The sequence below is a fragment of the Mizuhopecten yessoensis genome, unplaced genomic scaffold (assembly GCF_002113885.1).
Source record: "Mizuhopecten yessoensis strain PY_sf001 unplaced genomic scaffold, ASM211388v2 scaffold3423, whole genome shotgun sequence".
NCBI classification, from domain to species: Eukaryota; Metazoa; Mollusca; class Bivalvia; order Pectinida; family Pectinidae; genus Mizuhopecten; species Mizuhopecten yessoensis.
Window position 1 is genome coordinate 76,524 of NW_018405037.1, and position 26,064 is coordinate 102,587.

Consider the following 26,064-nt stretch of genomic DNA (forward strand, 5'->3'; position numbering starts at 1 on the left):
CCCCCCCCTCTTCTATTCTGCTCCCTCAGACACAATATCCCCATCTACAGAAACAACCTTTTGTAATCCAGACATGCCCCTCTCTTTGACACCCCCAAAATCACATCCCTAATTTAGATACACCCTTTCCTTCCCAGCCATACCCAACTTGACCCCATCAAAGAGAAATCCTCCCATACACAAAGAAACTTTCAGACCCCTAGACATGCCCTACATCAGCTCCATGGCAAGATATGAGGAGACAGAGACAATGACCATCAAACGACACTTTCAATTGTTCCAAGACTAAGATATGGTGTACATTTGTAATCCCCAGACTAACATCAGCTGGCTCCGTCTCCTCTGGAGCCTCCCCAGACACACCACCCCTTGCTTCCCACTATGCCATGAGAATTTTCCAGATCTTTGATAGCTCTCTATCCTGATGACTGCAATTAGTATTCCCTTATCTACAACCAAGTGTGTTAACTTGAACTCCAACAAACTTTGATTAAATCATCACATTTCACCCCCCTCCTTTTTAAGTAAAATCCAAATGTTCTTTTTAATTCTATATCTATTGTAAATTTGTGTGACATCCACAAACATTTTTTCTTCATAAATGACTACTTTCTATATTCAAATTCCTGAAATTTCTAGTTTTCTTTTTTCGACCAATCAAAATAAGTTTTTGTCACATATCATTAAATAACAAGTTTTAAATGGCCATAGATGTGTCCGACACTTAGACTGCTGTGACTCAACACGGTCATGTTCTTATTCCAATATGTTAAACATCAAAAAGGAAGGAAATCGTTCAAATATGGACTGTGATCAGCTTTATGCAAAATAAATGTTTTACAGTGTCGATAAGAATGTTTCAAATGTAAATTAACTGTCCAAGTGTCCAAGTATCCAACACATGGCCCTGTATAGCTGCATTACTGTGCTTCACACAATCAGATCAGCCGAGGAGGAGGAACAAACAGACATACAGCCAAAACCTGTCACAAACTATCCACAACCTTTACCAGGAATGTACACAGTTCCAACGATTTCTGTTTCAACAATTGAATAAAAGTGAAAGTTCCATTACACGACTGTATGATTTCAACTGAATTGTAAACAGTGTGACAGCACGATTTACATCAATAATGGAAATACAATGACGAAACTGATCTTGTATACAGTTATTTTTATTTTGTTTCATAAATCATGGAATATAGCAATGTAATGCTTTATAAAAAAGACTATTCAATCAAAGGTACCATTCCCAGTAAAGAATGTCGACCATTTACTTTGACAAATTGTCTGGTTAGTGATCTGCAAAAAAATAAACAAGACAATATACTGTATAAACTCCACACAAACTCAGCACTATCATCCACACAAGATGCAAAATGACAGACTGATATCAGAGTTATCTCCCTTTGACTTATCCATTTCTTAACTTATCCAACTACAAATTTTCATTTCATTTTTACGTTTAGGGAAACTGTGAGTAAAAGGAGTTGTGGATTTCCCAATCAAGGGAAATAACTCCAACTTTGGGATTGGAACACAGCAGAAGTCAAGCACAAACATCCAACCAGCACACCTGTCAGAAAAATGGAAAAAAGTAGATGAAACGAACCTTTACCTGGACTGAGTAAACCCGACAAACCTGCATATTGCTGAATTCCGGAATAGGCTTGGCTTAGGGCATCCATACCCGAGTTTGGGTTGGAGCCCAGACCATTCATATTGTTGGCCATGCCACTGGACGATAAATTGTTGTTACCAAAGTTCTGGAGGCCTGTAATTCCAGCCAGGGAATTAGATGAAGTGCCTAACGAACCTGCAAATACAAAACATCACAAGGAACTTAATAATTGATAAAGAGCTCCTATAAAGAAAACCCAGGCAAAATGATCCAATATAGGCTATGTAATTAATCATTTTAACACAGACATTTGAAGCAAGGAAGTATATTGCTTGACCAAATAATTTAGCTTGGCAACAGTCTTAGGTTTGGTATTTATGAAAGATGTAGGTCAAAGCCTTACCTTACAAACATTCAGACACACAGACAAAGAACACACAAAATGACATTTATTGTGATACTTTTTTCATAAAGGTAATATTCTTCATTAATTTATTTTTCTTCATTATTATGCAAGTCAGAAATTAACTTAATATTTCTTTCACCAAGGCCAAACAAAGTTAGAATTTTAGTTCCAATTTTAGCTCATAAGAAAAAGAGTATGTAGGTTAAGGGAACAATTCTTCTTCTGTAGATCATTTTCTATTGTAAATATTGTGGTCGCACCAATAAGTTATAAAAATTTGATGACGCATAAGCATGTCTTCAGTGTTGTTTTGTATGGCCTGTTGATGTTTTCTGTAGACAATTTTTTATACATTTTTGGAAAGTTTTCCTACCAGATTTACTGTGTAGTGGTTATAACAGAAAAGAAAACATCAACATAAGACATTCACTACTCCAAAAACATGTTTCCTAAGTAGAAACAATAAAGAAAATTACTTCCTCTAATCACAGTAAACAGCACTACAGAAAGGAAAATAGAAATGCAGCGTATGTCAGATTGACAGCGCTCAATACAACACACTTAAACACTTCATCTCCTGGTCTGTACCATATGTGGTACCCAGGATTATGTAACTTCACAAGTACAGGGTACTAAATATCCCTGCACATCTATACATAACACTCGGGGCATTACTCACTGTTGAATGCGTAAATGATAGACTGCATTCTCTTTTTAATTCAATTTTTTCAAAAATAAATTTCACAGTGCTTCCATCTGTTTGACAGCACTATATTTTTCTGATATATTTATACACAATTTGAACAAAAATGTTTCATGCAAGAACTGGCGATGGGCAATAACTGACAGATGTTAACAATTAAAAGAAATAATAGTGTACACAACACACACCAGACATCACAGACAAATGAGCGATACAATATCACTATAATACACAGGCAGTACTTGAACAAATATCTTCATCATGTTAAAAATGATAGTACACAGCAATAACGGTTTGTGTATATTTCCTGTATTACTTATAATACAAACATCTCCCAATTATCTACCATAGTACAAGTTAACGTTTCTCCACAACAAAGAATTTTGCGGTTTGTGCATTTGGTATCCAGTTGGAGGGGTGCCACTGTGGGCAGTGTAGGAGAACCAACACAACAATCTACTATATAGGACCACACTACGGACAACAGAAACACCTCACCTAACTGTCCTCCACCGCGGTGAGGAAAGGCTGCGGAAACAAATCACTCATCAGCTCTAACCTTTATCTCATACTGTGTGGAACTACCACCAAGTCTAATTTACCTTCCTGTGCCATGTTACTAGTTAACCACAGTACAACATTTCGATGAACACAGTTCAGTCTTTACTACAGTTTAACTTCAGTTTTCTATCAACGTTTCATCTAACTGATGTTACTAGTTTGTCTCAGTCAGAAGTCATCAATTTTATAGTATCTTGTTCACTGCAGTTCATAGACAGCGACATACAAATTGAAATTCCTAACCCCACACCATAGCTACTTTTTAATATATTTTTTTCTCTCTCGCCTTAAATATTTTACAAACAATGTTTCATTTAAAAGAGAAAAAAAACATGAAAAAAAATCATAAACAATCCTTAAAATTCAAATTTTCTAGAAATCAGAAAATTAGGATACAAATTATAATCAATTTGATTAAAAAGTTGCTAACTGCACAATTACATTTGTTAGCTATCTGCAATATTTAATTAAAACCAATTACAGGTCCAGCAAGAGTGTATGAAACCTAGTTCATTTGGCATGGGTTGCTTTGTAAAACTCTCCCTATCCACGTCCTACAGCCAACTCCCATGATAAGTCTGCCAAAAACAGCAAAGTGAGCGGGTCAAGTCAACCCTTTAATTTCTGTAACCCTTCTTATCTTTCAGGGATATCAGACTTGATACACATTAATTACATCATGTTTTCGGTCCAATAAAGTCTGTAAAACAGCCTTCCTCATCTCGGTTGGTACTCGAGTATCTCCTAACTATATCTCCTCTTCATTTGCTAATGCTTTAAATATTAAACAGTTTATTGCAAAATTTTTAAGTTTTCTCATAATATTTTGCAAAATGCATGTTTTAACATCTTACAAGGGGGAGATATACACGACTAGTTGAAGTGTATTTAAGTAGATGATGGATCGAGAAAATAGACCATTTACAAGTTTCTGTAACAAGAATGTTGGGGACTTGCTGATCTAGTAAGAACAAGGGTAAAGCAAGGCCAAACCACATCTGTGCTACTTAACAAGACATCAAGGACTAAAACCAACACAGACTAGTAAATAAACCGTGTAAGGCAACATGCCTCTGTCTGATACAGCCATCACGGTTGACTGCCCCCACAAAAGATCTGCCATCTGATGTACATGATCAGAATGATCCGAAAAACAATTCTGCTCACTTATGGCCAAGATGCCTCCATATGGAGGAAGGTTTAGGGGTTTCACATCCGTCTAGTTTAATCCTGTGCACTGGCAGCATGCATTACTTATAGAATTTTGGCACAAAGTTCTATACATGTCAAGTTTGTGTGCAAATGTAGGGCAGAATTACACCCCCTTAACTAGACTTTATTTAGACCTGCAAACCACCTCTTCAACATCTCTTTAGTAATGAAACAAACTAGTCACTGGTCCCATCCAATTACAAAAAGACATGGTCTACTAATACAGCCATATATTTATAAGAATTCTGGGGTATTTCACAAATGTTTTAGGTTTGATGTTCCAATGTTCTTTTGCAGTTCTAGAACAATGACCTGCATATATATATATATTTATGTCTATTTAACAGCTTTATGATCATTTAAGGACTTGCTAAGTTCTGGTGGTGGAGGAAAACCTTCCTGTCCGGAGAAAGAAAACACTGACCTGGGCCCATATAGACCTTGAACCTGTGACCCTGTAGTGGAGGCCTAGTAATCATAGAGGGTCAGACCCATTTACCAGTTGGCCACCAAAACCCCTAAATAAATACGGTAAGGCTACAAATTCAAGTCCAAATACCAACATTACCCAAGTGATGTCTTATTTTGAAAATGTAAATATCACTTGAGCAAGTATCTGTAAATATTCACTAATGGCAGTTTCGAAAGATTTGAAATATTCTCACTCTGGAACGATTTCTACCGGAATTCCTAGAATGCACATGTGGCGCGTTCCTTAGATAAAGGGCCTGTTTGTGACTAATTAATGGTGTAAAACCTTACCAGATACATTGGCTGAACTCGTTGCCCCTAATGCTGCTAAATTCTGCATCCCTAGTGTGTTGAGGGCACCTACAAAAACACAAAACACATTTTTACCTTCTTGAGGTAAATAAAGTTAAGGGTATCCAGCTCCAATTGAGAAGCTTGCAATTAAATCTCAACATCATTTCCTGTTTTCAATTAACATCAAACCAAGTCCTCAAGTACAGTTATGATGAGAAACAATTTCAGAGGACATCGTAAGGGGAGGGAGGTGAATTTAGGACAAAAATAAATCCTGTAATCTTGAGTTATTACTCATATCATGTAACTACTATATTCTAAACAGCAACATTGTATCACTCCTCCAATAACATAGTAAATACATTAAAACCTGAAGCTCCCCTATTTCTAGCAGGAGGAGGACTTAGTTGTAAGTGTGATTACTGTAATAGGTCAAGTAAATAAATCCACCAGTACACACATTAAGCAAGTCAAAATTTAAGGAACCTCTTAACCCTTTCATCCCAATGCAACTTTAGTAGACTCTACTATGCATTGATCTGGATGAGTCCATTATGGTCTACAGTGGTGAAAGGGTTCAAGAGATTTTTTCTAATTATAGATATTTAAGGAGATTTAAGTCTTGTGAAGTTTAAGATTACCATGGGTTTAGCTAAATAAGCTTCAAGCAGAACTGAAATTTAGGGACTGGTAGTATTGAGATTTATCGCTAAGATGTAAAACAGTTACAGTTCTGACAGGAGGCAACACCCATATTCATTCACGTTACATGCTTATTTGATTTAAATGCAGTCATTTGTACAGACAATAAAATCTTACCATTATGTCTCTATTACAATGGAAAGTTGTCCCGAAATCACGTATTTTGCATGTAAATCAAAAGCTTGAATGACCTTGAACAATTCTGCTAAATTGAATTTTAGCTTTCTGTCAATAAGTGTTTCCCTAATGCATTTACAGGAAATCCATTTAAAACTGTATTGGATTTCCAATATTTTATCCTGTGCCAAATTCAAAATGTGCATTTGCGCAACATGAGCTGCTCTTGGCAGGAAACCTATCTGGGTTATTTCCCTGTTCTACAGCAGTATCCGATACCGAAGGCATGGGTAACCGGTCTCCCCTACTAGTTGAAAGACTTTTTATTTAGAGCATGACTAAATTCCTGCCTTCATATTTCATTTCACAGCAAGATCTTATAGCTTGATATCATACAGGATTATAAGTAACATTTCCTGTAGAAGAGTTTAAGTTTTTATTTTATCAAATTTAAAATTCTAACATCCTAAAAGGCAGCTTCATCATAATTTTGTAAGGACATCCTTTGTTTAACGAGTAGCAACACGGATGTTTCTATCTATACATACAACCACTAAAGTTCTGTAAAATCTACAAAACCTATCCCAGGGACACTGTCGTAATCATACTAAAGCATGCTTTTAAACAGCAAAGATATTTTAGGGAATTTCTGAAAATGTTTTAAATTGATGTATTTGAAAGAAAATCTAAGCATGCTTTTAAACAGCAAAGATATTTTAGGGAATTTCTGAAAATGTTTTAAATTGATGTATTTGAAAGAAAATCTATTACAATGTTTGGAGTCATGTTTTCGGTAACATAACACCACTTTCCTCCCCAGTCATGTGATAATTGGGGGTTTCAACCATAATTGGTCTAAGTATATTAACAAAAATTTATTATGATTGCCAACAATAAAATTTAACTAGTAAATTATTATTCTTGACAGTAAAAAATGCAGGCTTCAAACAGCTGCAAAGGGCAAGATGAACTGAAATGACGGAAGAAATAGCTAAAACAGGTATTAAATTATTGCACTGCACGATTCTTGGCCCTGAGGAAGGTATTGGTTTGATTTTCACCTGCATTGTTTGCTGCACCAGCTAATGCTGCCAAACTCTGCAGATTCTGCAGATGAAGATTGTTTGATGCACCGTCACCTGCAAGTAAACAAACGAGCACACAATGAGACACCTTGTCACTGTATATAACCGTGTTGATCGTCTTTCACCCTTTTTTGATCTACAAATTTTGCTCATGTCTGCCATCCCTGTGAAAACAATTTGCTCATATATTAAGCCTGCCTTGATTATAACTCAAAATTCCTCTTATATTACATGCAAATTTATTTCCATGTTCGATTAACAAGTTAATTCTATTATTTGACATTCTCATTCATACTTTGAAAAATGCATTTTATTAACAATATTATTCTACTAACTCGGTAAATACAATTTTTATTTTTAAACATTCTATGCTAGATTAGTATAAACAAAATAAATGAAACTAAAGAAACATCTGCCAAATTAATTCTCAAAAAAAGGAAAAGCCAAAATTAGACTCTAAATATTATTATGAAACAAGGGATGCATTTAATGTTACATAACAGGACAAGTTAATTTTGTAATTAAGCAAATGATGATAACATAACATTGATAAGCTAGAATGCATTCCTCTGGCATGCAGTTAATTGGAGGTCCCATCAATATAATCAAATTTTTGAAATATTTCATTGGTCAGTTTGACAAATTGATCAATTAATTTAACGATCAATGCAGAAGAGATTTTCCAATACAAAACCTTCAAACCTCTACAAGCTTTGAAAAAAAATATTGACAAAAAAAGTAAGCATCACATCAAACAGGTCTACAAGGTTTCTGGCATCTATAACATTCTGTTTTGTGTTTATTTTCTATTTCATAGACAGTTTCCTGAAAATTTCAATGGTACAATTTTTTATCATCTTTATTTCTATCTATCTGCATCATTATGTCATATAACCAGAAATGGTAGGGAAAAAACAGCATGGCTAAAACTTTTGAAAGTAGTGAATCTTTCCGGGGGGAAAAATACCACCGAATATTAACACAAGCCTTGGTACCTCAAGGTTTTATCCCTTTGGGACATCAGAAAAGTAAAGAGTTTCAAATAACTATGTTGTCCTTCAGAAATGGTCTTCTTCAACTTACAACTGAAAGCTAATGTTATTGTTGAACTGAAATTAGTAGGTAGGTTTAATATGCGGATGAAGCATGACTGGAGTAAATTCTTCAAAACATGACAGCATCATGCAGGAGTCCAACAAATAGAGGTTTCTGGAAGTTCATAGCTAGCTTCACAGTTCCACAAATATCTAATTCATCTCTCCACATAACACTAATGCTGTCACAGTGGACAAAATCTGAGGAAACCAGATTCATACCATAATCATACTTATTTTAGCTGAATCAAAGTTTTCTCAACTCTCAAAGTATTTTGGACTTCTCAGCCAAACAAACTTCTAAAATGGTGAAATCATAAATCACTGAAGCAAATTTTTGTGTGAAAATAATGTCACCGAGAATACAAATTCACTGCGAAAATTCAGTTATCGCAAAAATATGTAGGCTTTCTTTTTTTGAATATCCCATCCGATTTATATTAGACATTTAAAAATATCATTTTTGTAAATCACTTTGTTTTGTTACACTTTTAAACAATTGAATTGACCAGCAATCTTTGTGCTATGATAACATGAAATACTAAATTTGAATATAAACATTTGTTTTTACAAAGATGAAATAAATTTTATGGAAATTGTGTCGCTAGGTTCATCATAGTATAACATGTACACAGCAAACATACCTAGAAAGCATTGGAAACTAAAATGAAAAGTCACATACTGATAAAGAGACATGCATACAGTGACGGACATTAGAGAGACTACAAATGCACAAGGACAAACATAGTAGCCAGTGAGACTCGGATCAACGATATCTACACAATCCAGATCTGTTGTAGGAAACAAAGAGACTTCAAAAGGCTTGAGATAATTCAAGGCATAACTTTTAACGTATTACATGAAATACCTTCAAAGGATACCACCATGAAGATTTCCATTTCTTTTATGACCTCACGATACCTTCAAATACTTGCCCAATAACAAGGAAGGAGCCGTCTCAATTATTCATGGCGTTATGGTTGATGAAGAGACTGGAGATTAATGAATCGCTGTATACTTTCTGATTATGTTATCAATGAAATACACAATGTAATTTTGTATTCTCTAGTAGTACAATTAAGTGCAATTTCTTGTTTTATATTTAAATGTCTTTTCACAAAGCCAAAATATTGCACTGTTACTGTCTAGATATTTCTTGCTAAGACTTGCTGTAATAGCTGAAAATACTGATATTTTTCTTTGGGTTTTAAAAAGACTATATTCATATTTTAAATCCTCTGTAAGAACACAGTTGTTTTCCAAAGTATTCAAAAACATCAAAAATTATGCCCCGACAACAGAGTGCAGCCAAAAACTATGTACATCATGCATCTTCGTGTCACAACGTAAAATAATGGTACAATATAGCCAGGCAGTATAAAGGTGGAAAATAAGATGAAAAAACAGGCAAAAGACAGCTTTACAAAAACAAACTCAAAACTGCCCCCGCCCCCACCAAAGAGTGGCACATTAAAATTGATCCATGTTTTCACTACCCTATTAAATTATGCATATCTGTCAAATATAGTCTTTAAGTAACATATTTTGTAAGCGATTGGTTTATGAGCACATAAAAAGTGCAATATAATGACAAATATTAATTAATTTTTCAAGACATTTCAAAGTTCTTGCTTCCAAACATGTGCCGTAAAGCTGTCTTTTACCCGAATATTATACGAATACACAGACAAACAAAAAATGAAAATAAGAAAAAACAAAAACGAAATCAACGTATAAAATATTTGAATGGTATGTGATATATATATATGTAGTATACACAGGTAGCTCTGACATAGCTGTAGGTCAGCATGTACACTGGGTGGGCGGGGTGCTACTTAGTCAGTGGGCGCGGTCCTGTACCTTGGCCTGACCCCATGTTGGAGCGATTGGCAGTGTTAGCTCCGGTACTCATACTCGTGGGAGAAGTAGGGGTGGAGTTATTGCCACTGTTGCTCAGCCCCGCAAGGGCCGCTAGCAATCCTGTAGTAGGACATGACATATAGATATAGACACAAAATAAACGACACATGGAAACCAAACTCAAATCACACCTTCTTCTGTTACTCATGTTATAACGCAACCTGTGTAACTAGCCAATCAAAACAAGATCTTTTATCATTTACCAATAAAAAAATCTTTACCAGCATTAACATTATCAATGATCTTGCCACAGTTACAAAAGTTGTAAATTATATCTCTTTTTTCAAAACAATCACTTTAACACTGATAACAAAATCAGAAATATCAAGCTCAGAAAAATGCAATCTTCATAGAAATGTTTTATGAAACCATGGTCAAGTGGTTAATCATAAAAGATATATATCTCAAACTTGTTATCAATATTGCTTATAACCAGACAGAAAAACATGTGATTTCAATTTGATTGCTATTATACAACATACAACATGATATAATAAGGTCAACGAGTGTACAACAACGGGACAATTACAATATATACCGACATCAAAACAATTCAAATTAAAAGGAACATCTTCAATTCAAACGAAACACACAAATCAATATATATACACATTTAAAATTAATTAAAATCAAGATAACGGATCATTAAAACAGATTAAAACTTTATAAAATCAAATTATTATAATAAACAAGACATAAAACTGAACATAAAACTCAACAAGTAAATAACGTAAGATATTAATAATCAATAAAACATCAGCCATTCAACAAAATCCAAACAGCAAGTGTAAAGAAAATAAGTAAGACTTTAAGAGAATAAAACGCATCCACAATTCACACATGCTTAAATTTGAAACAACAGTTGCAGCAAATAGAACTCGTTAATTGTTCTGACAAATCAATTTTATCTTGTTAATTGAATTGTAAGAATTATTTGCATGTTCAAATATGGAAAATAATTTGCATGATTTTAACCAATCCTTACCAGCAACACTGGTAAAGTGCAAAGCAATGTTTTCATAAATCACTGCATCAATCTCATCGTTCTCCGACACATTCTCTCTTTCTCTCTCTTACCCTTCCTTTAGGTGACAAATATGAACTGGCAGTTACACTAGCGCAAAGGTTTTAGTTATAAGCAGAAATCAAAAAGAAAAATATACACCATACAACACTTTTCTAATCAATTCTACAGAAGGGGCAATGTAAATGAATGTTGGAAACTAATCATTAACTTGAGGTAAAGAACACCAAACTTGTTTACACAGAAGTGCCAAGTTACTTGCATGCTGTAATTCAGCCCAGTTCTGATATGAACAACTACATACAATGTATCATTGAATTGTTACTAAGCTGTGTGATAAGGAATGAACTGTGCATTGAAAAAAAGCAAAATCAAAGGACATGAAAATAAAGAAAGGGTGTTGTGCAGAAGAACAGTAGTTTATCTAACAAAACTTGTTTACATAGTGAATTTGAAATGATCTAGAATCTAAATAATTTTCTAGAATCGAAATAATGTTCAAGTAGTTTAATATAGCAACTAAAAATCACATTCAAAATCAGTCAGGTTTTAACAGCATTAGAGTAAATTAAGAGCGTATCATAATTACAATTTGTGAGTGAATGATCATAAAATTTCCTGTACATTATTTCATTGTCAAATAAGGTAGATTTTTCATATTTTTCTTTTTAAAGATAAAGAAAAATGCCAAGACTTGACAAATAAATAGCATTCACATACAAATGAGAACCAGTAGAACAGTTCCCGTGCAAGGAAGTAAAGAATTATACAGAAGTCACCTACACAACATCAAAGAGAACGGTGCTATCGAGACCCCAACATCACATCATACATAATGACCGTGTACTTAATTATAAGTCGAGGGTGTCGAAAACCAGCACAGAAGTTCTACCAACACAACATGGTCAAGAGGGATGCTCCACTACACAGTGACTAGGTATATCCGACTATTGAGTTATACAGTATATAGGTTGTTGTAAGATGTACAAAGAAAGGTAGTAGCTAATATATGGATGAATATAAATATCAGAATGCGAAATGACAAAAAAAGTATAAGCAACAACTTTTAGATACAAAAGAAGTTCCACTACAAATGTACAATATATATATCTACCTGGGTTGTTGCTAGCAGCAGCCGCAGCTGCTGCTATTAGCAATTGCTGGACGCCGAGAGAATTAGAACCTGCAGAACAAGGTACCCACAGGTGAGTTATAGTTCCCGGGAACATGTCTATCAATCAACATGTATCACTACTAAAACACTTATTTCTCAAAGAACAATTCAGTTATCAAATGTCCATTGACTTTGTGATACATTACATCTACATTATAATAGAACATTGAATATGTTTAAACAAAATAATATTAAGAAATTATCAACCATTACAAGAAATCAATTATTTAAAGGTTAATGAACACAAACTGAACTATTTAACTTTTCAACAACGATTAAATTACAAAAAGATTTCTGACTTATGACTTAGCTTTGGCTTATTAATTACTCATATAAGGAAGACATCATAATCATCAATTTATCAAATGTTTTTGTCATTAACGATAAACCATTAAATGTATCACAAACATGAATCATACAATTATTGCGCCACAAGGCCAACAATTTCACTGTCTACTTTGGAAACTGGAGGGTTTTCTGCGATTGAAGCATCAACTAATCTCCCAGAAAGGGGTCGTTATTCTCCGCCTACTTGATTGAAACGAGATCCCACAACCCATTTATTTTAAAACAGATTTTTTTCTTTCTTTTGCATGGAAGTCCTTTATGTTTTTCTCCATATCTCATGTGGCTTTCCCTGCTTAAACACTTGAAAACTGGCCCATGATTCTCACCCCCAACAACATTGTTTTGTTATTGCCAAAAAATAATGGTAAAATATTTCTTTCAGAGATATTTGCCATCAATTAAAATTCCTTTTGGTCATATATTAAAATTTTACTTTTGTATCTTAATCTTTAGCATGCTGGTATTTTAAAGCAAATTGGACAATAAGGAAGGGAATGAGGTGTGTGATGGTAGGTAGGAGAAGAGAAGCAAATCAGTAATATCCCATGGAAAAGAACAGTTTATTTTTATTTAAAAGATGCATTTTATCATTTAATGACTTTAAACTAGTTTGAACACGCCAGTTTCCAAAGGTCATCGCTATGTTAAATACTTGATCAGCTACTCCTAAGAGATAAATGCCAAAAGAAAAGTCCAATTTAACAGAAGTAAAGATTTAAAATTAAAATTAAACGTAGCATTAGAAATAGAGAGAGTTTTGTTCATGCTTGACATGTGAGAGTATAAAGTGATGAGTTCTACAACAGAAGTACCGTACCGTTATCATTTTGGTTTATCCTCCCTATGGGAAAAGGAAAACACTCATATCAACACCACAGTTTAAATCATGTAATCAACGACCACCTCATCCAAATGGATGAAATGACTTTCACTTGAAGTAACAATTCATAATGAATGGAGTGAAATCGTAGTTTTGATCGTTATCATGTATAAAGACCGCCATAATAAGCCGCAGCCTAGTAGTTGATGCGACTTTATATCATATTAACGTAAGAGAAAATCCAAACTGTATTACACTGCACTCACACGACGCTTTCTCAATCATTATAACTTGTTATCAGTCAAGGTAAAACACATCTGTATACGTGATATTGTTCTAAACAGCCAATTCAAGTGCTGTCGTTATTGTCCAACAAAGGTTCAAGTGCTTGCCTTGTTACTATCATGTGAGGGTAGATATGTTTTACCTTGTAAGTGATGTTAGATACAGCAGCCATTTAAACACTGCCAACTTTTACATTTTTCTCCAATTATAGATTATAAACAGATCGTCTCCAAAGCAGCATGTGGACCAGTGATTTCACTGCGGGTACATTTTTTTTCAAAAACACAATTCACTCAAGAATACCACGACAACAAACAGCAGCATGTTAGAATTTCAAAGGAATAGCTTCAAACATATAATACCTCTACAATACAACACACCATTATCAGTTTATTGTGAATTTTTGGGGCAATATTGCTTAACTTTGGCCCGACATCAAAGGGTTATCACGCTTTAAGTTTGCACGGATGTAAAAACAAAAATTGTTGATAGGAAAGGTTGCTGGCATGTTGTGGTTTATAATGCTCAGTACTTCCTCATCCCTTCCCCACCCACATTCTATACCGCCAAATCTATACTGACTACATTCAACTTCACTTGCAGTGTAATACATACACAACTAATTTATAGCATGCTTCAAACATTTGAATGCTAAGCCCTAATTTGTATCTGTGTATTCATGATCTGGCCAATATTAAATTTCTGTACTGTTTTAAGTGAATTGGTAGCTACCCTTTGCCAACTAATTCCCGCAGGACGAGAATTTCCAAATATAGCTGAACTGAGCTTTACACAAATTGAACATAATTCAAACCTAGAAGATTCTTTCCTATTAACATTTATATACTGAGGCAAAATACACATCATCTTTTATCATATCCCTTGAAACCCCAGGCATGGATGTAAAGGTCACGACAGTCACCATCAAACCTTTCAGTTCCATTTTCTTCCCTCGTAAAACACTTTGAAGTATAACGCCAAACATTTTCATTATGACCTATCAAAGTTATGATTCTGATAGATTTGTACACGTAATGAAAATTAATCTGGTGGAGCCATTACTGTACATCAGAATGTTCTAGACTCTCTACCACACTAATGTAGTAAGTAATGATGAATCATACACTGCTCACAACGTCCCACACAAGCCAGCACTTGTTTGTATCACAAGTATTTGCCCCTCTCTCTAGCAGACTAGTACTTCAAAATGTAATAAACCTGATTAAAATCAAGCAATTATTAAAAACTTCATGTAAAATATTACACATATAAACACGAAATCCAACAAACACACACTCATCCCTTGCTATTTGTGAACTTAGATGCAATCACATCCAAATTTTAACATTAAAATGTTTTCCTATGTTAATATTTCTATGACATTAGAATATACATAGTTTTCAATGCCACTTTTTGTGTTTTCAAATCAAGACAAAAAGTTGCAGCGGCAATTAGGATAATTATTTAATGTGCAACAATTAACGCTAAGACATTTAATCACGAGGTACATCATACTCATTAACGAGAAACAAATAGGATGCCTTATAATCTCATCCAAAAACACTGCACTTTGACTTAAAACTCCTTGTAGGAAACAGGCTTCAAAATTTTACAAAAACTGTCTGAATGTTAAAACATCAGCTGTGGTGCATCGTACAACTTAATAGCGGATGATATTACGGCAGCTATCAATGCCAACACCTACCCATATTGTTCATGTTCTGTAGCATCCCCATGTTTCCCATGTTTCCTCCCATGTTTCCTCCCATGTTTCCCATGTTTCCCCCGGCAGCAGCAGCTTGTTGCAGCAGCTGAAACAGTAGAATATGGACCATGGTAAATAAATATGAAGCAGATAATACAAATAATCACACACAAAAGCCATGAAAACTTCATTAATTAAGCATCACACACTTAATTATCATTCATTAACCCTTTCACCACTGTAGACCATAATGGACTCATCCAGATCAATGCATGGTAGAATCTACTAAAGTTACATAGGGGTGAAAGGGTTAACTTTAAATACACAATAATTTGTAACTGTAGAGGTTTCTGGTTTAATGGTTTACACCGTTATTTTATACATGTTTTCAATGTGCTTTTAATAACATTGGTATAATCAAGAAAGTTGTAAAATATTGAAATAATTATAAGGAGACCTTCTCTAGGTCTGTTGGCAAAGCTGTATGAATATTGTTGTGGTATAATGAATCAGTGCCACCAACACAAGTACCTGCACCAATTCAATAGTCTTTGTGTAGTCACAACCAAAAACATGTACACAGGGCAGAGTTGACCCTTTCACCCCTGCAGACCATAATGGACTCCTCCTGATCAATGTACAGTAGAGTGTACTAAAGTTACACAGGGGTGAAAGGGACTTTTACATCCTCACAAATATATACGGATACTTTCTTTTCAATAACAATGTCCAATAAATATTATGGATAAAAAGTGTACAAATTTCTATCATTGCCTAGTTTTGCTAGAGGTACCTGTCTGACAGTCATCTATCAGTATCAAAGTCTGCACCTGAGCTACACAAATTAGGCGGAGGTGTGGTAATATTTACTGACTGATGTTCCCTGGCCCATTAATCCAAAATATATCATACTCATGTACAGTGCTTGTCTTTTACTGCTAATGATAGGGAGGGGGCACAGATACAGACCAGAAATTCATAACACATTCCCTACAACAGGTTTAGAAAAGGCATCACTTATATACAACTATTCCAGATAAAAGCACACCAAGGATCGCAGTGTATAGCAGCAATCCATCAAAGAAATTCGTAATTAATTGATAATTTATTACCTTTGTTTAAATGTTGTTTGTTGATAGCTATTACACACAATATGATATATTGTTTAATTATTACGGTTATTTAAGTGACATGTTCAATTTTTCCACAGTTGATCACCTAACTATACTTTTTGCCCTCATCAATTCCCCATTACATATAATGGGCTGAATGGTTGACATTCTAGATACACTTGGAAGACATATGATATCACTAACAGATTCTTATAAAAGCATCCTTTTCTAGTAATAACCAACTCTTGACACAAAAGAAACAACAAAGTACCTTGGAAAGTTACACATGGAACCGCTAGCACTTGAACGTCCTTGTTTTACCATAGCGATGTGCTAATACATTCAACCACAGCAATGTCCCAACAAAATGTTCCTTACATTGTGCATTGTTGATCCTGACGCACCGAACAACCTGGTATTACGTTTATTAAGCTGTAGTCATAAAAAAGTAAGGACTTAAAATAGGCTAGATTCTGGGGGGCAGATCTAGACTTGTGAGGATGTTAACAGAAACCCTTCATCCTTACACAAGAGGCACCCTTTGGAAGACTGAGCCAGGACAGGCAATGCTGAAGAAACTTTTTTATTTACACTGTTAAAACAGGGGAAGATATGAGCAGCTGTTCCGTTCAGTTGGTGGTGGGTTTGTCCTCCTCTTCCCTTACAATGTGTCGATATCTATCATCTGTGCTTCGTACACACATGTATTATTTTGTTCCAAAGTATCTATAAATTTTCTCATTCAGTTTCTCACTAAAAGACTGATCAAAAGGTTCCTTCAATCTAGACAAGTATGGATTCATTTTCAGAGGTTCTTTTTAACATTTTTCATCAAAGCTGAATATGTTAGGAGTGTTTTTTCTATACGTTTATTTTCCAAACGGTGAGCATCTTTAAATTTCGGAGTTATCAAGCATTGATCTAAATTATGAAGGCAGTAAATGCTTTTTGCATCTATGGATTCTTTTCTGTGCAATGAAAACCTTTCTTGCAAAATGTTGCAAAACATGATATTTTTGTGTTTATAGCAGTGATGAAAATTATTTAAACTTAAGATTGCATAATTAACTCGGCATACCATCTGAAAAAGTAACAATATCGTTTTTCATCGTATCACTAATGAACAAAACTTTGTTGGAGGACCAATGATGGCCAATTCCTCTTCACACATAATTTCATGTCTAGATCATTACATGTATATATCGCCCCGTTCCTTTGACTTACTTATGCGGCAAGACTTTTTATATTAAGCAAATCAAGCTCTGATGAATGAGTTTTTCATTTAATACTCCATTTCAAAAAGGCAAGATATTAAAGAGCGATTAATCTTAATTTCATACCAGGGTTGCCTATTAATGTCCCGATGAAGCATGGTACGAGATATGCCCCGGCACAAGAGTACAGATCTTCCTGGCCTCGATCATTAGATTGAAGCATCCAAGGAATTTAACAGTCCGAACAGGTAACAAAATCACTTCACATTTTACAGAAATAATACACCAGCCCCTCCGACCCACTGAAATGTTAGATTTAGGGACCCCTCAGCCAAAGAGTTTTTCTACGCCCTTTAAATGGAGCTGATTAAATATAAGATCACTCATTCTGGCTACAGCAGAGTTGGGGCCATATTTTTTCTATATTTTTTCTATATTTTTTCGGAATGTATGCTGCTGGGCCAATGGCTTTTCTGAATTAGAGTAGCCTGGCAGCACGGGGAACAAGCAACAGTGGGTGAATGCCACCAAGGGATATTGGACTTAGTTTTTGCAGTTTTTAGTTAATTTCCCATAATTCTATGCCGGTTCTGACAAGGTCCCCTGCTGGTTAGTGTGGTCTTTAGACCTTACTGGCTGGCTATTAACCACCAGAATGAGTGTAGTATACACAGCTCACAATCTCCAAAACTAATTCAGTTAATCTGGCGAGAATCCTCTAGCACTCTGGCTACACAAATGATATCCTTATGACGAAAAAACGGCACTTAGTCTAGTAATGGAGGGGAAGCACCATTATTGACTGGCAGAACAGATGCACTACAACTAACTTATTATTTCTCAGGTGCTTCGCTGCTTGCCAAAACAATTAAGAAATGTCTACCATTTTATCATTGCAAAATCTTTTTCACATTCTGCTTTCCAGGTTTTATTCTGAACATGTACGATGTTGATTTTCTTATATACAAGCCTTATTGCGTAGGTTGCATCCCGGAAACAGACTCCTAAAACACTTCCTCTATAATGATAAACTCTGTAAACATCTCAAGGCAGCGAGTTCATAGCATATAAGAAGCCAGTAAAACTACATATAAATATTAATACTGCGACCTTAAAGAAACCTTTTCTGATCAATGTTTCAGAGGACAGGATGCTTCGACTCTGTCTATATACATATATTTCATAAAGAAACCCCTATAGCTGGCGTCAGTTACACAATATTCCTCAGGTGATGTTTTCATCCCCCTCTCCTCTTACGATGATCAATCAGAAATATTACTTCCAAAGACATTCCCGCCCCAAGTACAACAATCTGGAACGGGGACGTGGATAGGAAACAGATTGGTTAGGGAAGCAGGTTCTCAATGAGATGAGTCAGAATCATTGCTCCTGTACGAGTTTGGATCCCCTTGTGCTGCCCTTACAGGTCACCAACCCTACTCAACAATAGAAAGCCAGGGAATAACATCCCAGTCTGCCACTCAAACAACAGCCAGATAATTTTACGTGTCGCAGCAGACATTGTTACCACATGGCCATGACAGGATTTAAAAACGTGCTCCTTCAACAGTAATCTATTCCTGGTAATTATACGACAACTGCTCAAATACTGAAACTCAGAGGCAGAAAAAGCCGTTGAATGTATGATGCAATCCCATCAACAGGAATCGTATTAGAATGTCTGCAATAACCATGCAAACAGACTGATCACCGACACCCCCTCTAACAGATATTTTGCGATCTAGCTTGCGACATAACCACAAACTGGCAGCCAACATTCTGCTGCCTATCCAGCAATATTTCCTCATTCCTATGTAGCTATTAAGATCTTTCTTTTTGGCTAGAAAATTGCCCTTCCCCCTCCTCCAGCTCTATGATGATGGGTTTTTTATGTAGGTAGGCGATCAGTGTCAATGTTTCATGACGAGTGCTATCAATTACTTTCCCTCATTATTGTGATAATCATTATTTCTGGTAACACAGATGGCTATCCTAAAGTACACTTGATCCTGCCAGCAATTACTTATTTCCATTTTTTACCAATACGAAATAAAACATAACAATTGTCTGAAAACTTGTGTTTTTACATCCATGTTTTTCCCTTCACATATCCAAGTTGATTCAGCTGTTTAAGCAGCCACTAAACTGGTATTCAATTTGATGTTCAAACATTTCAATAAAATATTGATCATATGCCAGGCTTGATGAAATTAGATTTTGGTTTAGCTCCAAGAATGTTTTTCTCCAGGTTTATTTGTGCAGGGCTCGAGTTGAACAATATTGGCAATTGTGTGAAAAGCAACGTCATTAAAAACCTAGGAATCCTAGCACAACGATCTAATCATCATTACTTTCACTCTTACTTCTGTTGAAAACATGCCAGACATCAAATTTCTCATTCATTGGTCCCATGTATTTTGTCTTTCTTTCTTAAACGTTACCTAACAATATGGAGTATTCATAAGCTATGCACTGTGGGCTACCTTGTTCTTATAGACGTAGGCAATGCCCTGTTTTGATCATTGTAATGCAGTGATACGGGACAGTGCCAGGGTTCTCTCTCTATATATATATATATACGTACAGTGAGATACTGTGGGGCCATGTTGTTTCCTACGGACATATTCCAAAGGTTGGCACTCATTTGTTGAAGTTTTTTCTGTTCTTTTTCTTTTTGTGTGTCGGCAAATTTAACAACAACTGGCGACGTACAACCCTGAAAATAGAGACAAACATTTATACAAGTCGGACATGAAAGTGATTCAGATCTTTATGATACAAGCATTTTGTTAAAATAGCAAGGAATAGCTTCAAGCTTATAAATACAAAATGAAGTTTATTAACTGTTCAATATTTGTCAACAGAAATAAATAAATATCTTGTCTGGGCTGTTCTAGAACTCTTTGCTGGTGAAAAAAAAAAAAACTTTTTTTTTCTTCTTTTTTTTTCCACATTCTTGTCAAGTAGTTTCACAAGAGAAAGAAAAAACACGGCATGAAATACTAATTACAGCTTTATATTTCCATAACTAAATTTTCTGTAGTCAATACAGTACTTTTCATAGATGGTGAAAGCTTATACAAATACAGCCACTGAAGTAGACATATGCATACATGATAATGTACTATATAAGTTAATGATGCGACACCTGACAAAATTAAACTCAGCGTGAATATCTAACTATAGCCCAAACCATCGGTATAAATAGTACTCTACAAACTTCCACCTCATAAATGTTGGCCTATCTATAGCTAGCCACACATCTGATAGATACAGTAAAATGTGTTGATGACACGGTGCAGTAGGTGCTTAGTTACTGTAGTAGCTCTCCTGTTCCCCAGGGAAGGCCTGTTACACTGGCTTTACCACTCCATTGATCCATCCACAAATACCCATAAAACAAAAGCAGTATCGATCTGCCAGGACAACCTTCAACATTCTCCATTCTCTCACTTGCATATAAAGGAGATTTTCTGTATCTGAGAAAGATGTTCTATTCCCCCATCCTTATGAAATCTTATCTTAATCAATCGGCCATTTACAGGATTTTTTCCCAAACCGCAGGCTGTGAATATTTGATTTATAATGTTCTATTAATCTAACCTTTTGTTTTCTAAACCTTTCAGAATATATATATGTATGTGACCTTTCTTTACAAACAAGATGCCCAACAGACAGATGTTCAATTTATATCTATAATACCAATTCAGAATAAATGATACAACTGACAAATTGCTACATAGTCTAATGTTTAAATATTGAGTTATTGACTGGGTTTGAAGGCAACAGATGTCCCTTCAGGCAGAGCTGTTACCCAAGGCCAAACACTTTAAGTACTCAAAGGGTCCAGTACAACAGGTGTTGACCAAACAGCCAGTCAACATCTGTTTTTATATTGTTCTAAAAATATTGACGTGATTGCTGACCTCACCTGATCACATACATTTTTCTTTTGACCTATAATTTTACTTCCTTTGACCGATTATAATTTTCCTTTCGATCAGTCATGGGAACGATCGTTTTCAAAACCTATCGAGTTTAAACAGAGACATCATTATAGGGTAAAACATTGAATTCTGTTACAAGGCCAGGAAATATGTTAGCCCTACAACGTATCATCTTCGATGTTCTATCACTGATGGTTGATACTGTAATTCCACTAGATAATCACATTTACACAATAATGAACTTTTTTGTTTCTACTTGCATCATATTCAGGTTAACTAAGAAACAAGCTGTTTAACAGAAGACCATTGGCATTTGATTAATTTGCAGAGCCAGTAATTATTTTTACCTTGCTGGAGAACTAAAGCCGTTGGTTATAACGAGGAACAATATTGCTCCAAACCGACAGGCAGTCATCAACCTATACTTACCTCCATGGTCTGGGAATGATGGGTACTCTTTATGGCATTCTGTGCAGATTGTCTGTTCGCATATGTTACAAATGCACAACCTGTGAAAATATAAGTCAAAATATACTAATGAATAATATTTTCTTTATTGGACTGCAATTTTAATACAAATTCAAAATTGAATTTCCATTGATAAAATATATCTATTGAACCCCATTTTTTCTCTTACAAATAAGGGAAACCAATTATGTTCTGTTTCCAAATATGGGACATTTGGGACTCGAGGAATTTTATGAGTATCTATAACTTATTTTCACATATAAAATGATGAATTTCACCAATGGCATTTCTTACTGAACCAGTTAATAGATTTAGGAAAAAAAATTCTCAGAAATAACCCATCACAAGTGAAGTATAAGTGCACCTACCTCACTTATCAACTCACCATTTTTAGGAGTGGCATTGATTTTAATTTATTGTTTAAGTTTAGAACTACATATATATAAATCACTGATGTAGAAATACCGCCCCATAACAAGCTGACCACATGTTCTGCAGACAAACGCCAGCGCAGACAACCCTAACACACATGTAGGTACCATGTGGATGACGAGGTAATTATAAGATGTGTACTTGATTATTGCTGTGTCTATACACTCTCTGATGTGAAATAATGTTACATCACTGTCATCCCTTGAATGTTAAAGCACCTAGACGAGTTATTTCTTTGAAATTAAAATGTGTGTCATAGGCAGACATCAGTCCACACCAATCTAAAGTGGGACATCTGAAACATGTGATTTTTGATTCCAGATTACCCTAATTAACTTTCAAATAATTTTTTGGCAAATTCATATTTCCTCAACCATATTTCAATCGTCATTACAACATTTTAAACATTACTGAAAATGTTAATGACTAAACACAAGAGCCTCGAGTCTTTGGAATCGTTACTATTGATCATCCTATTTATTCACGTGGAAAAGAAAATCAATGATGACAACACCAAAATGAAATATTCCAGCTCGTGTTGCCTGTAGCTGTACATGAAATGACCACTATCTCAGGACTGTTATCATTTTATTCAAATTTTATTAGAACTCCTGTTCCAATGATCTGGAAACGTAATCAAAGAGAAATCCAATTGAGATACAGAGTCAATAATGTGGTAAATTAAAATTCAGTTTTAGATCTGTCTAAATTTTATACAAGATATTCGGATATTTTTAGAAAGACTGCCAATGTCTCAATGACAGTTATAACTATCGAAAAATAAATCTAGAAGTCACAATCCAGATATAAAACCTAACACTCTTTCATAAAACATAAATGCCTGCACAGGAGACGTTTAGGTATAAAGGCGACCATAAACCTGATTAAACAGTATAAAGCTTATTTCACGTATAATGAGAACCTTCCGTAACACCCAATATATCCAAGGAGACATTTTCACCTATTGCCAACGACGCAGAGCCATTGCCACGGTAACTGGACGCTGGGATCAATACCTAGCAAACACTAAACCCTGATCGTTGACGATCATGTACACTGCCAATATATCAACGGTCTGCACCGCTCGTGTTCTGCACACATGACACAGTGTTTAACCAAATAATAATGATAATTGGATTTAACTAAATATAGATTTCCTATCCAGAAGTGGTATTCTATACACGATTTCAATGTTGATCCAATTCACACAAATTTTCAGTAAAAGTTTACTCAAGCCTGTATTGGGTTATACAAATATTTCGTTTGAGGTTTGAAACATTTGTTGAATCGGAAGAAGATAGATGTCACACTTTTTAGTGTGTAACATATATTTAAATAGGGCAGAATCTCTTCAGCTGAAATGTTGGCAAAATGGAAAACTTACAGTATTATATCCAGGGTATCTTGGGTATCTGATTAAAATCATCAGAATTCATAATAACACAATATTACTAGCATGAAAAGAAATCTGGTGTTTTCAAACAAAAGAGCTGGTAGGATTTAACATATATTTAGGTGTGAAACAGTAGAAGGAAACAATAAGTATATCATTATCTTATGAAGAGCTGAATTTACCTTTAGGTGGGATAGGAGCTTTATTTAGTGTATCCTTACCTTTACTCTGGCCGTTCTGATCTCGTAACACTGTACAGTCCTCTATCGTCCCGAACGGTGCAAACATCATTCTCACATCATTTTCTGAACATTTCTTTGACACCATTCCAACAAAAAGTTTTCTTTCCTCTGAAAACACACACAAAATATGAGAAGACATTAATTTAATTATCCAATGTGTTCACCTTGTACTGGTATCAAAACCAAAAACAAACCTACCACACATCTTCAACAAACACAGACCTAAATAAACAGATTCAGATGTATATTAAAAAGGTTTTAATTCTATCTGATAGGAACATATTACATGAATTGTATCCCCACTTTAGCCCACACTTCTCTGTTCAGAGAGTCGGCTCTCTGTCAGAGTAGGTTAGTTCAAAAACTGTATCACCTTTGCAAGCTAATTCCTTTGGTAGTTTCTAGGGGAGTAGTTTCTAGAAGAGCAGACTAACTCCTTTGGCAATTTTCTGTTGTATCCTTACAGAAGTCTAAGACCATACGATTGCAGGTGGTGTTCAACTAAGGAAACATATCTTGTCTCAAGGAGCAAGAAACTTGCTATGTCCCTCAAGCCCAAGCAGCGGGTAAAATCAAACAATGAAACAGAACAATCACAGGAAAACATAACTCTGGCTATGGAAACTCTTCTCCATCTGATTAACATCACAACATTTATTGATTTGGTTTGTTTGTAAAAGTTTCATAAAAATAAAACAGCTGTGTACAGCATTTGGGCCATGAACTGTCGGCACCTTTTACCTGCACAGTAAGGATTCATACAAGTGAATGACACCATTTGTGATCTATATATATAGCACGGTATAGTAATGTTATACTACACCAAGGTTACTCAGTAACTACAAATAAACCTGGTCCTACCACAGAGTTTATGTCAGGGCCAACAGTATTAGTCTACACATAACACACACTATATACCTGACAAAGTTAATTAACACTCATGTTGTACAGATTAATTACACATAAAGAATAATAACATTTTCTGTTTGGGAGCCAACACATAATTGGTAGACATGGGGCAATTAGCAAAAACCCCTATCTAAATAATCTAACTGCTCCCCCTTGTGACAAATAAACAAATGTATCTAGGTCTTCAAAAGGTGAAATGTAATCATCCTTTCTCTCCATGGCATTTTAAATAAATCAAGCTCCGTAACAAAACCCCCATTATGCCTTTGAAATTAACAGATGATATCCCATATTTGAAAGGACTTAATGTGAAAGATAATTTATGCAATTATACGACAAACAATTTTTCAGTGAAAGTTTGTGATCGAGTGAAAAAAACTTTAGACTGCAACATTAATTGCTTAACCTTTTGACAGTCCAACAAAAGAGTTCATCATGCTGTACTTAATATATGAGTAACCTGTCTGCAAACTACTTTAGCTCATAGGAAACTGACATTTATACATGCTTACTTTCAGCCAATCAAAAAAAAAAAACTTTTTTAAATTTCAATTTCTTTGCTACGTAAAATACTGTATATATATACATTTAATTACAGACTTCCTTTTACTTAGCACTTGTTATAACACCATATGGTTTCTTTATATTACAGTTCTCATTAACCTCTGTATGTAGACTTATTAATCAACTTGTCTATAACAATGCTTCAGACTGCATAAAATGGTTATTTTGGAAGGTCGTTTGATGTCATGACTTGAGCTTGTCACCGAGTTAGAGAGAATATCCTACTTAGAATTGCACAGCT

The 26,064-nt window shown here is 35.0% G+C and overlaps 1 protein-coding gene across 11 annotated transcripts in view; it reads right to left on the reverse strand.

The window, feature by feature from the left end:
* Positions 1-26,064, reverse strand: part of LOC110447449 (CUGBP Elav-like family member 2) — an 80,970-nt gene that overhangs the window by 15,802 nt on the left and 39,104 nt on the right. For 4 of the 11 annotated variants that reach the window (XM_021493156.1, XM_021493151.1, XM_021493149.1 and 1 more), the window contains exons 5-14: positions 24,330-24,458; positions 22,245-22,324; positions 20,453-20,584; positions 15,543-15,648; positions 13,550-13,573; positions 12,325-12,393; positions 10,127-10,246; positions 7,149-7,226; positions 5,266-5,334; positions 1,613-1,816 (exon numbers count right to left, since the gene is read on the reverse strand). In XM_021493156.1, coding sequence (XP_021348831.1) covers positions 1,613-1,816; positions 5,266-5,334; positions 7,149-7,226; positions 10,127-10,246; positions 12,325-12,393; positions 13,550-13,573; positions 15,543-15,648; positions 20,453-20,584; positions 22,245-22,324; positions 24,330-24,458 — 1,011 coding nt within the window. The remainder of the gene's footprint in view (positions 1-1,612; positions 1,817-5,265; positions 5,335-7,148; positions 7,227-10,126; positions 10,247-12,324; positions 12,394-13,549; positions 13,574-15,542; positions 15,649-20,452; positions 20,585-22,244; positions 22,325-24,329; positions 24,459-26,064) is intronic. The other 7 variants (XM_021493150.1, XM_021493148.1, XM_021493147.1 and 4 more) reach the window with 6 other exon arrangements.